The following is a 13,690-nucleotide window of genomic DNA, read 5'->3' as shown; positions in this document are numbered from 1 at the left end:
GTTGAATTTGATCACTTTTTGGAATGACACTACGAATGTTCAAGTGCCCCCCTAGTAGTCCCTTGGGCTTAGCTCGTGGGTCCCAGATGACTCGAGAGTGATTGACACATTGAAAAAAAGTTACATTTTCTGTGTTTTCTGACGGCTGGGTTTAGGCCGTTTTGTTTCGTTTTGATTAGGGGCAGTTCGGTAGCGCAATTAACAATCCCTCCCGCCTGCACTGGATGCGGGGAACTAATTAAAATAGCTTGCGTACCAGAAGCAGAGTCAGGGATCGCATATAGCGACTCTGGTATGTTTGAAGAGTCAAAATCTATCCTGGAACCGGGTGAGTCGAGAGAAACCATAGGACCATAGCACTCACCCACCTCCACTGCGGCGACGACCAGTGGACGAGGCCATCCACCGCTCTCCACTCCGGTGCGTATCACTGGCTTGGTGATATTGGGCCCAGGATTGAATTGTACATCCCCGGAGAGCAGGAGGGTAGCGAACATGTAGTTTAACAGTTTCCGATAAATGTTGGACTTGTGTTTGTTACGCCTAAGCGGTTCAGGAGAATAAGGAGCGAGGTAGACTTGGCCATTATTCAGAACATTATGGTATGCTGTGTACTGTCCGCTCCCGTGGAACGGTGAACCGGTAGTAGACTGATTGTGTCATCCCAGCAAGGACGCACTGAGATTATCAGTAGAGCAGCTACATAACTGACAATCATGGCAGAGTACTGGAGATAAAACACATAATTGTGCTTTAACTCTTTGCATGAGTTACTTAGCTGGGATCGGCGTACACCTGATGGTTTAGATAAAATTACAGCATTCGAATGAGAAGCGGCACCTGCCGCACCACCGTCTTCCGTCCGCCATTTTGTTGATCCGTCTTGGAATCATCAAGTGGTACTTAGCTAGCTAGTTCTTACCAGTGTCTGGATGTCGGCATTTCAGAGCAAGTTCACCATAGAGGCCAATATCTTTCTCTCTGTCTGGGCTACAATTGTAGACGGTTGGGTAATTATGCTTTTCACCTGTGAAAGGCTGTTGTGCTGCTAATGAGGGAGTTCTATTAACCTGAGCCGAGGTGCACCGGTCCATGGCCCCTGACATGAATGGATAAAAGCGGTGAGGGCGGAGCACCCTTCTAAAATTGAACAGTAGCCTTACATTTAGGTTTTTGTCCTAACACTACACAGCTGATTCAGATTAACAAAGCTGGATGATTATTTGAATCAGCTTTGTAGGGCTAGGGGAATAAAAAGAAAATGTGCAGCCCTTTGGGGTTCAGGTGACTGAGTGTGGGAAGCCTTTGTCATAGGGTAAAAGTTGCACACCCCTGGACTGTAGGCTGCACACTTTGGGTCAAATATCAGGTTCTGTAGCTGGGTATTTTATCAGAACAAATCTGTTCTACAATGATTATTTTCCTTAGCTCAGGGTAAGTAGTAGCAGGCCTAGGAGAGTCTTATGCGACACAAACATTTGAGTTGTGTTCTTCCTCCTTTTAATCATAATAATTTGTCAAATGCCTTACAGGTTGTTTTGCCTATTGATGGCAGCTGTGGGCATACAAGCACAACAGACACCTTCTATAAGTATGCATTTTGCACCTTGCAAATTTAAGCACTAAGTGTTTGACAAGATTTTTTTTTTAAACTAACCTTTCCTATTCCAGATGACCTCACCGCTGAATGCCTTGGTAACGTTATTCGTTTGAGTGTCGCTCCTCTTTTTGAAGAGTTTGACGCTGTCTTCAGTGAGTTTGCCTCTTATGATTCTCTTTCTCTCCTTTCATAATTCATGGCTTGATATTGCTTGTCAACTATTGTGTTCACACCATCTCCATCCCTTCCAGATGACACACAAATCATAAACCTGACGCCTGGCCTTGCTACTCAGTGTGGATTCAGCTTTAAATTTGACCCCATGGGGAATGCCATGTTTTTTGCTTCTCTTCAAAACTGCTTTTCCCAAAACATGGTAACCCTAAGAACTGTAGTGTTTGCTTGTACTTCAAATGGACAGTTTGCCTTCAGTGTCACTGCATTTGCAACTCGTACTGTAGCAATGTCATTTTATTTACCTTTGACATGGAGTCATGCTGAGACCAGGCTCTTTTACAGATGAGCCCTGTCTACACAAAGATAAAAGTCTATATTTGCATCACTAGATGGAAAAATGAAATAACTGAACCCATTCTTCAGTAAAAAGGTCCTCAATAAGCCTGAGTTGCCGTAGAGCTGCTAATACATACAATTTTGCGCATGGAGGTTATTAGAAGTCCAGTTCCAGGAACATTGAAGCAGTTTTCCTTAACTCTGTGGATATCAAAAGGATCTCCATTGTTAGCCACCCCTTGGTCTGGTATCTCTTACCTCTAAGTTAATGATGACGTAAGGTACAGCAGAAGTTTATGGAGGGCTTTCAGAGGGCCAGCCAACTTTCTGATACAGACTGCAGTGATGTGAACTATTGAGCTCTACTCCTGTAGTGTGGCTTCAATACAGTGGCAGCTGCATTCATATAGCCAATTTTGCCACAGTCTATAACACAGCATGAATGTCACCTGAATTTAGTTTTTTTGCTATATAATGAAGGCTTTTTTCCCTTCCCCCTTCATTTTAGGATGATAAGATGTTCAGCTTGGTCATGCAGTTCAGGCTGCCAGGAAACCACACGACTGAAGACCCTGTTTATAGAGTGGGCAAAACCTGTAGCTACACCCCCTGGACCTCCCGAGAGATTCTGTGCGACCGCAACTACATGGAGGCAAGTGAGCAGAGCATGCCCCAATGGACATGTTTACAGTCCCACTTGTCGTACTGCCTGTATAAATTATCTGTCTAGAGCTACAACTGTCCAGTGTTTCATTTCTTCTGCGACACAACGTAGAGGTCTTGACTCTCAATTCCACTCGTGTCTTCAAAATGCACATAGGAGAACTTTAGAGGTGAGGAATTTTGGCCTATTCTCAATGCATTTAAGGAGGCGAGTGGACAGATTGAGAACTGGCCCTTGATTTCCTCTTGTATGGGAGGGAGAAAATGCATAGGGAATAATGGCCTTTCTTCTCTAGGTGTCTGTCAGAAGGACTCTTCCAGACATCCAAACCATCCCCAAACAGCCCACTGGGGGCCCGAAAGCAAGGAGCGGCAACTTCCGGAGGGGAGCTGAGGTTTATATATTTCAGTTTCTGTAATTTCACTACAAAATGACAGGATGGTGCTAAACAATGTGCGTTTGACAATTTTGTTTAATTCATGTTTCCATTTCCTGAGACAGGCTGTTGCTTCAGGATACAAAATGACAGCAGTCGTCTTTAGTCCTAGCAAGAATGTCATGAATGTGGATGAGGTCCAAAGGAAGGGCTATGCAATAGCCAACACTCTCACACGGCTGGTGTTAAGAAGCCCTCATAATGCAGAGGAGACATACCTCCAGAATGTAAGCTGACCTCCATGAACTGGGTCATGTTCAGTAGAGCAAACATTTGGAAACGGTGGCCCTACCTGAACTCTGCAACATATTGTTAATACGGTGTGTCCTACTGAACAGGTAGCTGGGGTTCCGATGCGGGTGCTCTCAACCTCAACCTTCTTTGAGCAGAAGTGGCTGGTTACTCGAGTAGATGCCACGGCTGTTTGTCCAACACCAGGTTGAGTGTGAAATAATTTAAGATCCTATAAGCCCAGTTAATTGGCTCCAGACAAGACATTCATGTAGTGTTCAGTTGGGAAAATGTTTTCCAAATAATGGCACAGTTTTCAGTTGCAAAATGTTCTGTTTTGATGTGCACTTGGCTTCTTGTGTCACTGCAGAGGCAGTGGCCTTTACTCCAGAAGTGATCACCTGGTACATGCCCAAGCACATAGACCCACTTTTCTCCTCTGATGCCTTCACCATGTTGGAGGTGTACATGGGAATTGACGCTAAGAGGCTGGACACTGAGGAAATGGCTGCCAGAAACTACTCGGTTTTAGTCACAGAGGCTCATATTATTGTTGAAATTCCGGTGGGGGCGGTTGGCGGCAACTTCAAGGTCAGCATTGGATGAGTAAAATGTTCCTGTTTCATTTCTAAGTCTTATTTGTAGAGCCCTTTATACTATAGCAGTTGTCAGTGCTTTGCAGTAACCCTTTGCCATCTCTCATGGGTAAACTCCTAGAAACGTTGTCTTGTGTAAAACGTTTCTTATTGAGCAATTGTTTGCTTAACCAGGCTAATATACAATGGTTTGCAAAATTGTGAGAATTTTGTATAAAATTACACTTAAACATACTCTACCTCTTGTCTTTGCAGTTTGTCCTTTAGCCGCTTGAAATTTCAGACCAAATATCCACACTGAAGTGTTGTTTACCTGACTTTTTAGGGAGGCGGTAGCTTTGCCACTGTCAACTGAATGCAAGCAACACTCGGCTGCTGTTTACATATTGCGCAAGTGTTTACTTTGCGTGTCAGTTGCTTTGAAAATGCAAGTTGACAACCATACACCTACCAGCTGTCTAAAGTCTGGTAACCAATACTTTCCTTTGGATATTGTGTCTTAAATTACGAGCGGCAAAAAGTGGTAGAATAATTGTATTTAACATTCTGGCTTATAAGGAACATTTACCTGTTTTTGCACTCAAATTGTGTATTACAGCCTGACTGCATCACTCGTCTCCCTTACAGAGCCATATTCAGGATGACCAGTACTTTGTCACTTACACCATTGAGCCCATGCTTGAGTTGCTGTGGATCGAGGAGGTCGCACACGAGAACACCAGCTATAAAGTCCTCTTCCCTATCACAACACCTCCGATGGCCAGGCCTCCACAAGTTCGCAACTGTGAGTCTGGTTTAGTTAAATAGCGCCTATGGTAATTTGGGATGCCTGGGTTGTTCATTAGGCACAAAACAGAAAATGTACTGAAACGGGGAGGCAATACCTGGACTTACCCAATAACAAATGTCCATTTTCAACTTCCATTGTACCGCATTTCAAAATGTTTTCCTTTGTTTGCCAATGAACAGACACGCCCTTGGACACAGTTCCTGAGCAGGCAGTGTTTGTGCTTGAGTTGGGGACCTTCAACCTTGATGTGGAGCTGCTGAACATCACCTTTCCCACCATGGTGCTAACTGTTGCAGAGTGCAACGCCAGGGGCTTCAATGTTCAAGAGCAGAGATCCCCGGACAACACCTTGAAGACCTTCAGGATGGAGGTGCCCTTCTCAGACCCGGTGGTCTTTAAGGAGGTGTGTTTCTGTTAAATGCAAAGCCACACGCAGTGATTTGTTCATGCCCTAATAAGTGGGCCACCAACAAAATAGAAATAATGGCACAAATGTACTTTGTATCCCTCATTTACTCATGTGTTGTTTTAATAGTCCCCATATGTACTTAGTTGTCACTTGATGTTGAATAGAGTTCTGTTGCAACAATAATGCTGACCAATGCTTTTAACTTCACTACAGAGAAGGGCGGAACAAGGTGTCACAACCTTCACTCTTCAGCTGATCTACGGCCTGGTCATCTTTCCAGAGTACGCTCCTTTCTCTCACTCTGCCGTTGTGGACGCTGTACTGCTGGACATTGGTATGCCTCTGGACTACGCCAAACTACTGTTGAATGGTTTCCTCTCGTTAATGATTGCCCTGAAAGGAAATTGGCAGTGAAAGACCAACTAGCCATACTGTAGGGGTTTCCTATGCGGTCTTTCTACAGAGAATGTTAAGCTTTAGAGTATTTGGACCCAGTTTCCCTGTTCCTGATTTGCCAGGATCGTGTTTATTCAGTCCCACCGTAGCAAAACATTTTGCAAGGGTTTCTTCTTGGACAAGTTCAAGTAGTACCTTCCTGTTTTTTGTGCTTAATTAATGAACACAACCCTGTTTGTCCTTGTAGTGCCACCCTCAGTCACTGGCTACTGTGATCAGGAGAACTTCCACATCACTGTGGACTACAGGAACCAAGAGCCCTTTTTTGTGGTCTTGGTTGGCAAGCGGCTGCTTAACCATGAGTTTGCTCAACAGTATTTAACAGAGGGCGACACAGACTTCACCATCACGTTGCCCTTCTCTTCGCCGGACGCAGTGTTTGAGGTACGACGCTCTCCCAAAACATGTTAACCTAAATTGCTGCAGCTAGCTTTGCTTTCCTTACCCTGTATACATGCATACAATATTGGACTAATGAACTCTCCCATTGGTTCCCAGTCGGTTCACTCGTCAGCTGTCCGGAGCAGACTGGATGTGGCTCTGTTGAATCCTTACAACAACATGACCATCAAATACTTTTCCCTGGCTTGCAGCTTCCTCAAAACGCTGACTGGTTGGTTCTCAAACAATTACTTACGATAAATTGTCGTTTAACATGGTTACCAAACCTGGGTTCCTTGCAAATACCGTGAGTCTAAATGGTAGTGCCAGATGGGCATGGTTTGCATTTTTGGTGCTATTCCATTGGTTCAAGCTCAATAAGTGTAACAAATACAGAACCCAGGTCTGATGGCTACCTGTCTTTTGCTCCCCCACCTCCAAGAGTGTTTCTCTAATGGAACGATGACTGCGCTGGCAGTGAAGGTGGAGTCTGCTCCCGGTCTGAACCCCGGTCAGCTGACCCTGAGCGACCCCGCCTGTGGTCCCACCTACAGTGACGATCGCTTCGCCTACTTCCACTTCACTGTGAACTCCTGTGGCACCACCAGGAAGGTAAAATGACTATTACCCTGAGGTGATGGGTACTGTGTATTTACGGACTGTTTGCTTCTTCAGGCTGTAATAAGCAATTCCCCTCTACTACATAGTTTATCAACAATGTCATGCTGTATGAGAACGAAATCTCCTTGCCAGATGAACTTGAGGTGAAGCTGAATGCCACGACGTCTTCAGAGGAGGAATATCAGTAAGTGGATTACGCATCACAATTGTAGCTATTAGCTTTCATAAGGTTTATTTTTCTTCATCCATTGCTCAATACTTTGTATACAGGGAAAATGTGCCTCTACTACCAGTGTCCACTCTACTGCTTGACGTTTCCCCTATTGAAGTTGCTTACATCCCTCTTTAGGTTAAAGGTTTCCTGCTCCTATGTGGCCAACATCACTCGCACATTGGCCTTCCTGACCAGGCCGCGTGACAACGAGCCTTTTGCCGAGACTGGGACGGGTCGACTAATGGTCAGAATGAGACTCGCTCAGGGTAAGCGTGCACAAATTCAGAATTTCAACTTGACCCCTAGCCTCTAAAAGAATCTTGGAAGGTCTCCTTTACAAAACCATTCCCAAAAATGTAAGCCTTGTGATATATTACTCTTGCGTTCTGAGATCTACAGGTGTGGCTATGTAGTAACGGTGAGGAGCTGATTTGGGAATTTGTCAGAAGCCTCTAGTGGGGGGTGGATAGTGTTGGCTATAAATGGCGTGTGTTCATTGGGGCACAACAGGATATGATAAACGAGCATTTCTTAATGGACAAGTTCCGATGGTGCCCACTGACCACGACCCCCGGTTGTCTTGTTCTGTGTTCCAGACGCCTCGTATAACACATTCCACCAGGAGGAGGACTATCCAGTGGTGAGGTACCTGAGACAGCCTCTGCACTTTGAGGTGGAGCTGACCACGTCCTCTGATCCCAAGGTAGCGCTGGTGCTTGACCACTGCTGGGCCACCCTCAACGAGGACCGCGACTCCCGACCCCGGTGGAATCTCATCATTAATGGGTAACATGTCGTTTTTGGGCCTGAACAAGTGTTATTCCACAGGTGTGGTTCCTGAGTAATTAGCAACCTATCATGCTTGGCAGGCCATTTACTTTGGCTACCGTGGCTATGCCCCCATCCATAGGTCGAGTGGTCACAATGCTTAAAAACGATGTGAGCCATGTGCGGTCTGTCACCAGATCTCCACCCAATTTCACACTTATGGGAGATTCTGGCGCGTATGATCACACGCTGCAGGGACCACAGTGATAACAAGCATATCATTGGAACGTATGCTGCATCAAACGACTCTAAACCGCGTTGTCTGAAAAGCATCTAAACAATGTTTTGTGTTGAGAAATAAAGGTCTTCACAACTTTATTCCAGCTTTGCTTGTAAAATATATCAATGTTAACGTTATCATCTAGTCTAAATAACAGGTTGACTTGTTTTACAGTATGATGCGGTACAAGGGAGCCATGTAAATCTAGTATAGAAAGTATGGCAGCCATGTTTGTCAACCAAGAACTCCTAGAATGCTGTTCACTGCGCCCGTTGCCTGAGATCTTAACTTCGTTTGGCCACTTCAGCATGTGATAATGTTTGTACTTGTTACGGCGTACACATGACAAGTAGTTTACAGGTAACTATACAAATACAACCGTAGCACGAAAGCTAAGATATAGCACAATCCATTATTGGGGGCTAAGTCCTTGGGGGAAGGTATTGTGAAGAGGATGATGCAGGAAATATTACTAAGATCTGGGAATTTATCAACAATAAATGGTGAGGCAGACAGTTTTTCTAAGCTACATACCCCTGGAAAGGGGGGGTCTGATCTGGCAACCCTGAGGTACCATAGTTTACACTCTGATGCCGTGTTCAAATCAACTGACGACTTCAGTGCATTCAAGACAATGAGGTTACTCCAGTTGAGATCACCATAAGTCTGACAGACGCTTACGTGATAACCCGACTGCATTGTATGGTGTTAGCTTATATTCAGTACCACCTTCAAGTGTTTTACACACGTGTCCATTACAATCTAGGCAAGAATCAGAAAGCATGAATAAAACGCTAAGCACATTATACTTACGGTACGATGCAGTAGAAACGACAACACGTGACACAGAAAATAAGGCACTTTGATAGGAATACACGCATGTCCACAGTTATTGTGAGGAAGGCAATAAATGTGCAAGGACTGTATACTTGATCTGGGGAAGTGCTTGGGCTTTCTTTTGAAGGAAAGTTTGTCCGGCTCATTAAATTCTCAAATCTAAATGGTCTGCAACCGTGAAATGGGCTACTTTTGTGAATGAATGAGGCAAAATTAGAAGTTGAAACGGCTTCTAGAAAATTAGCAGGTAGTGTGCCTTGGTCTGAGGTCAGCGCGGGTTAAATGTCCACATGTTGGAACGGTGAGTGCATTCTGACATCACGCGCATGAAATCAACTCCCACTGGGGCGACTGTTGAAGATATTTGGAACTTGTGTGTGTGAAAAGGTTAATGTTGGCATTACCTACACCTTTTTACTCAATGTTATCCTTTTGGTTTGCTACAGTTCAGTGTTGTGCCAAGCTGATGGTCAGTCAAATGGAAATCAAGAGCGGCTGGCAAGCTTGGCTTGCCTTTCCGATTGGTTACATACAACTGCTCTTAACACTGACTGAATAGTTGTTGGTTTTGGGTTGAATTCAGGCACAAGTGACCTCTTGTATTTAAAACAGTTATTGCACTAAACCTAAAGGATTGTTCAGATGCCTGTGCAGCATGGATGTTTGAAACTGAATAGGATCAGTTGACAGGATCCCCAGAAGTTGATGCCGCTTTCAATGGAATTTCCTGTCCTAGAGAATGCGCTAATTGGGAGTTGCTAAACATGAACAAATACCACGGTCAAGTGTAGCAGCATCTTGCTAACCTTATTTAGCTAGCTAATGTTCATATTTAAAAAAAATGTTACTACATTTTTTTTATTTGGGTGAGCACTTTGCCACAGATGGACATGCTGGCCTAATTTTTATCTCAAGAATTTAAATTGGGTTACTATAGAAAGATGACTTATTTTTCCTACATTGTAATGGGCTACAATGACTTATGATTATGCACGCTGCAAATGACACTTTATTTTGCGGGTGCCTTTTCAGTATCTGGCTGCATGTTACACCAAGCAGTGTAGTGAAGCAACTTTATTGGTCAAAACCATTCATTTGGGGGATCGGGTTTGCTATGAAATCATGCAATTTGACCATTTTTATGAATTGGTATCAACCTAAGTTTGGCCATGTGGACACGGCGTAACTTCGCAGCTGTTTATTAAATCAGCAATGTCATAGCAGTTTAAAAAAAACAGGCTGAAATGTTTTGTATATCATAGGAAAAGACACAACATTCACATGGCTGTGCACAAAATGGGTAGTTGAGATTTGTCACTTCAGCTGCAACTATATCGTTGTGCAAAATCCTTACCATCGTCTGTCAGCTCAAGTGATTTGTACTGGTGTGGGTGTTTCTCTTAATGTAACGTCTTCAGATTTCACAAATTCCTTTTTGCTAATATCTGGCAGTTAAACGGTAAAGGATAAACCTCCCAAAGATGCAAATTAAAAAAGTAGGCCTAAACTGTCAATGCGTAGGTTACTTTGTATAGTAGAGCTGCGCCCTTCACAGAAGTCCTCCGTGTGACTCCGATGCCGTGGGTGTAGAATTATTTTGTGTGACCAATTTTTCTCCAACAGCGGAAGAATTGCTCTGGCGCATTGCATGAAATTCTTGTTTAAAATGAAGTACTTGTGTTGATGATACCGACTGTCTCTTCGGCAACTTTGGTTAACCACGATCAATATTCTGGTCAGACTACAGGTGACCTTTCTGGATCATTTAGAATTAAGAACCATTTAGAGGGACATCTCACCTCATGTCAATGGAATTGAATATACATGTTAGACCAAAATAAACATTGTTGACGGAAAGCCCAATTTCTGTTCTTTAAAATAAAAACGTAGGATTTGGGGTGCCGAGGAAGCGGTTTTAAAGTTACCGTCTCACAACGTAAACTCTAGACGGTAGAAATCTATTAAATTGATAGTCAACTTATTAACTTTACATCGTATCCTCCTTGCAGCTGCAAAAACCCCAGCCATATGATTCAGTACTATACAAGTTGGTTTAATTGAATTACTAGCTAACTAAATAACACAGGCTAAACACACAGGTGACACAATGACAGCTTGTTACAAGGTTTCTCTTCACACCCCCCACCGTTCCGTAAGGGACACTTATCATTGATACATTTTTGAACACACGAACCGGCACCAGCTTGGAGTAAAAGCATGAATGTGTTTGTGGGATGCCGCCGTGGAAAGGTAGGTGGTTGGTCTTCTCTCTGATTGGCTACATGAGGTCACAATGTCGTTGGTTGTCCGTGGCTCCAATGACTAGTCTTGAACAGAACTACAGGATGGATTTTCCTTTCACACGTTCTGGAAGATAGGCTAATCAACCCTGTCGCTGATTCCTCAGTGGGTGATGAGTAGGATGGTTTGGATGTGGTAGCAGAATGGTCCCACTTAAGTTCATTTTCTAGGTTAGGAAAGTTCCAAACGTCTAGCTTGCGCCTCACGGTTTTCTGGTCTAATGTTAATTTCTGTTACCATTCCTTTTATGCACTCAGAGATTAGCTATAGAAAATGAATGTCATATTGGCTTTTATTTGTGATTTTTACTAAACGCGCTTACTCTACAGGTAGGACGTCTCTAGCCTTTACATTGTATATGAAATATGTTTTTTCAAGACAAAGGTGATTGTTGTTGGGTAAAGCCTGTTAGCAAAAACATTCCTTTAGTTCATACTGGAGGGGGAGAAAGAACCCACTTCTGCTGTAAATTGATCTGATCCTCACAGGACAGTCATGACACCACCACAAGACTTCGTACACAAGGCGGTTGGGGTTTGCAGCGTTTTCTTGTTCATAACTTAGTCCCTCTCTCTACACTGGCAGCTGTGAGAACCCAGAGGATCCATACCGTGTGGTCTTCCACCCGGTAGAAGCTGACGCCAGGGTCCGCTTCCCCCCTCACGTCAACGCTTTGAGGCCTATATGTTTTCCTTCGCCGGTGATGCGGTTGAGCCGAGTGGCCAGGTAACAAAGTTCACCCAACAATCTTTATTCTTTAATTTTGTGTGAGTGGCAATCATCCCTTTAAAAAAAAAACTGACACCATCAAATCTTTGATTCCTAGGTCTTTGTCCATTGTGATGTGGTCATCTGTGATGCCAGTAGTCCCACTGGCGGCCCCTGTAGTGGACAATGTGTGAATCAGGACAACCTGAAAAGAGGTAGGTCTTTTATGCTTTTCAGACCCTGGCAGACCATAACTGAACTAATAGGTTCGCTCTCTCTCTCTCTCAACAGGTCAACGACATGTCAAAGACTTCTTTGAGGAGCGTCATGTATATGTTTCTTCTGGATACATTCTTTGGGTGTAATGTATTGTTCTAACATGTCAAATAAAGTGTTCTATATAAAACAATCCTAACCGTTGGAGCTACCTTAACACCATGTCGTAGGCTTGTCATCTGACATGTATCAATCAACCCTTTTGTAAGCATGGAACTCTGAACCATCCACCGGAGGGAGATAAGTGTTGCGCAACTATTTCCCGTCTAGGACAAACATGTGTGACGAAACAAAAGCTTTCCATTGTCCAGTAGGATGAACTGACTCAATGTTATAGCAGATGGTGGTTTGCCAAAGTGAAACCAGCAGGGCTGTGGTTGGCTGCAGTGTTGGTAATTTTCAACTGAAATTACAACTTTCCTTGATACCTCTCACTAGCTTGGTTTCCATCCAAATATGGACATTTCTTCTTCAATGATATGCATGTCAATCTCTCATGGCTCAAATGGGAAGAGCATGACTTCATCGCTACTTGTTTGTGTAAGAAGTGTTGACAAGCTGAATGTACCGAGCTGTCTGTTTTAACTCGCTCAGACACCCATGCATTCCCCACAAGACATCTCTTCACAATCTCCAAGTCCGAACTACGAAGGTAGAGCCATGAATACGTTGCAATCTATTCCGCATCAGGATAAGATTTCAACACACACCGTACGGCACAGCGGGGACTGAAGACACTCCTTAAAGTTGCGAGCTTGCACCGCGGGACGGTTTCATTGCTCCAGACCACCACAAGGGGAGTGTTATGCAATCATTATGCATTTGGGTCCCAAGGCTTTGGGATGACCAAAGACTAATTTTGACACGAGCCACCCTTGCCTTGTGGCGCTCAACGAAGATTGCTGACAAAACAGATGGAAGTTGTCTTAACGAGTCAAGCAAATGTACAATTTGAGAGGAATGTGATAATGTAGAGACGTGGCTATATTTTTTTTTGTCATAGTTAAATTACAAAAATCTCTATTTAGCTAGTGTTAGGAGAATGAATTTGTAATTTGTCTTTCAGGGACTCCTGAGAACCAACAAACCAGGATGTTGTCTTGTGAAACAGTGGCTGTAAAGCATCTAGCTGGCTAAAGCATTGACTGCACAATTGTAAGCTTGCCTTGTAATGCAGCTAAAGTAACATGGCTAGCTATTTACTTGCTTGAGTCGGATTAAAAATAACTGTTGCCGCTCTGGGTATGGACCCTAAAACGTAGTTCTGAACTAATATTCATAGCAATCAATGAACCTCAAGTCTGGATGGCATTAATGAAGCCTAGAGTAGAATATACCTTTGTGCCAAGGATGCAAGACCTCTATACCCATGTATTTTAGTTAATACCACGTATGAGATTCCCATCTTGTAGCCTGTACATTGAATATATTCACCGATCATGTACTCTCTTGGCAAATAAAGGTGTGGTTCTGGTATGACAGACACTCAGTCATATCAAACGATGCGGTATCTGTATGTATTACAATTATACACTTCAGTGTTTACTGCTCCTGGGATTATCAATGTTACACATTGTAACTATACAATAGACCAAACATGATTGATTTT

At 43.6% G+C, this 13,690-nt stretch overlaps 1 protein-coding gene across 1 annotated transcript; it reads left to right on the top strand.

Annotated features, from left to right (window-relative positions):
- The first annotated feature begins 1,280 nt into the window (after window positions 1-1,280).
- Window positions 1,281-12,220, top strand: LOC109886124 (uncharacterized). Its single transcript, XM_031805244.1, is given in 22 exon segments — window positions 1,281-1,434; window positions 1,533-1,591; window positions 1,672-1,752; window positions 1,852-1,976; window positions 2,622-2,765; window positions 3,073-3,171; window positions 3,279-3,440; window positions 3,552-3,651; window positions 3,815-4,035; window positions 4,668-4,824; window positions 5,010-5,233; window positions 5,453-5,573; window positions 5,883-6,079; window positions 6,194-6,308; window positions 6,519-6,688; window positions 6,784-6,881; window positions 7,047-7,177; window positions 7,508-7,697; window positions 11,683-11,759; window positions 11,762-11,823; window positions 11,924-12,020; window positions 12,097-12,220. Coding segments are annotated over 22 exon segments (2,727 nt in total). The 5' UTR covers window positions 1,281-1,411; the 3' UTR covers window positions 12,171-12,220.
- Window positions 12,221-13,690: the final 1,470 nt, after the last annotated feature.

This window comes from Oncorhynchus kisutch, linkage group LG25 (assembly GCF_002021735.2).
Source record: "Oncorhynchus kisutch isolate 150728-3 linkage group LG25, Okis_V2, whole genome shotgun sequence".
In the NCBI taxonomy this organism is placed as follows: Eukaryota; Metazoa; Chordata; class Actinopteri; order Salmoniformes; family Salmonidae; genus Oncorhynchus; species Oncorhynchus kisutch.
This window is presented reverse-complemented; position numbering and strand designations above follow the sequence as displayed.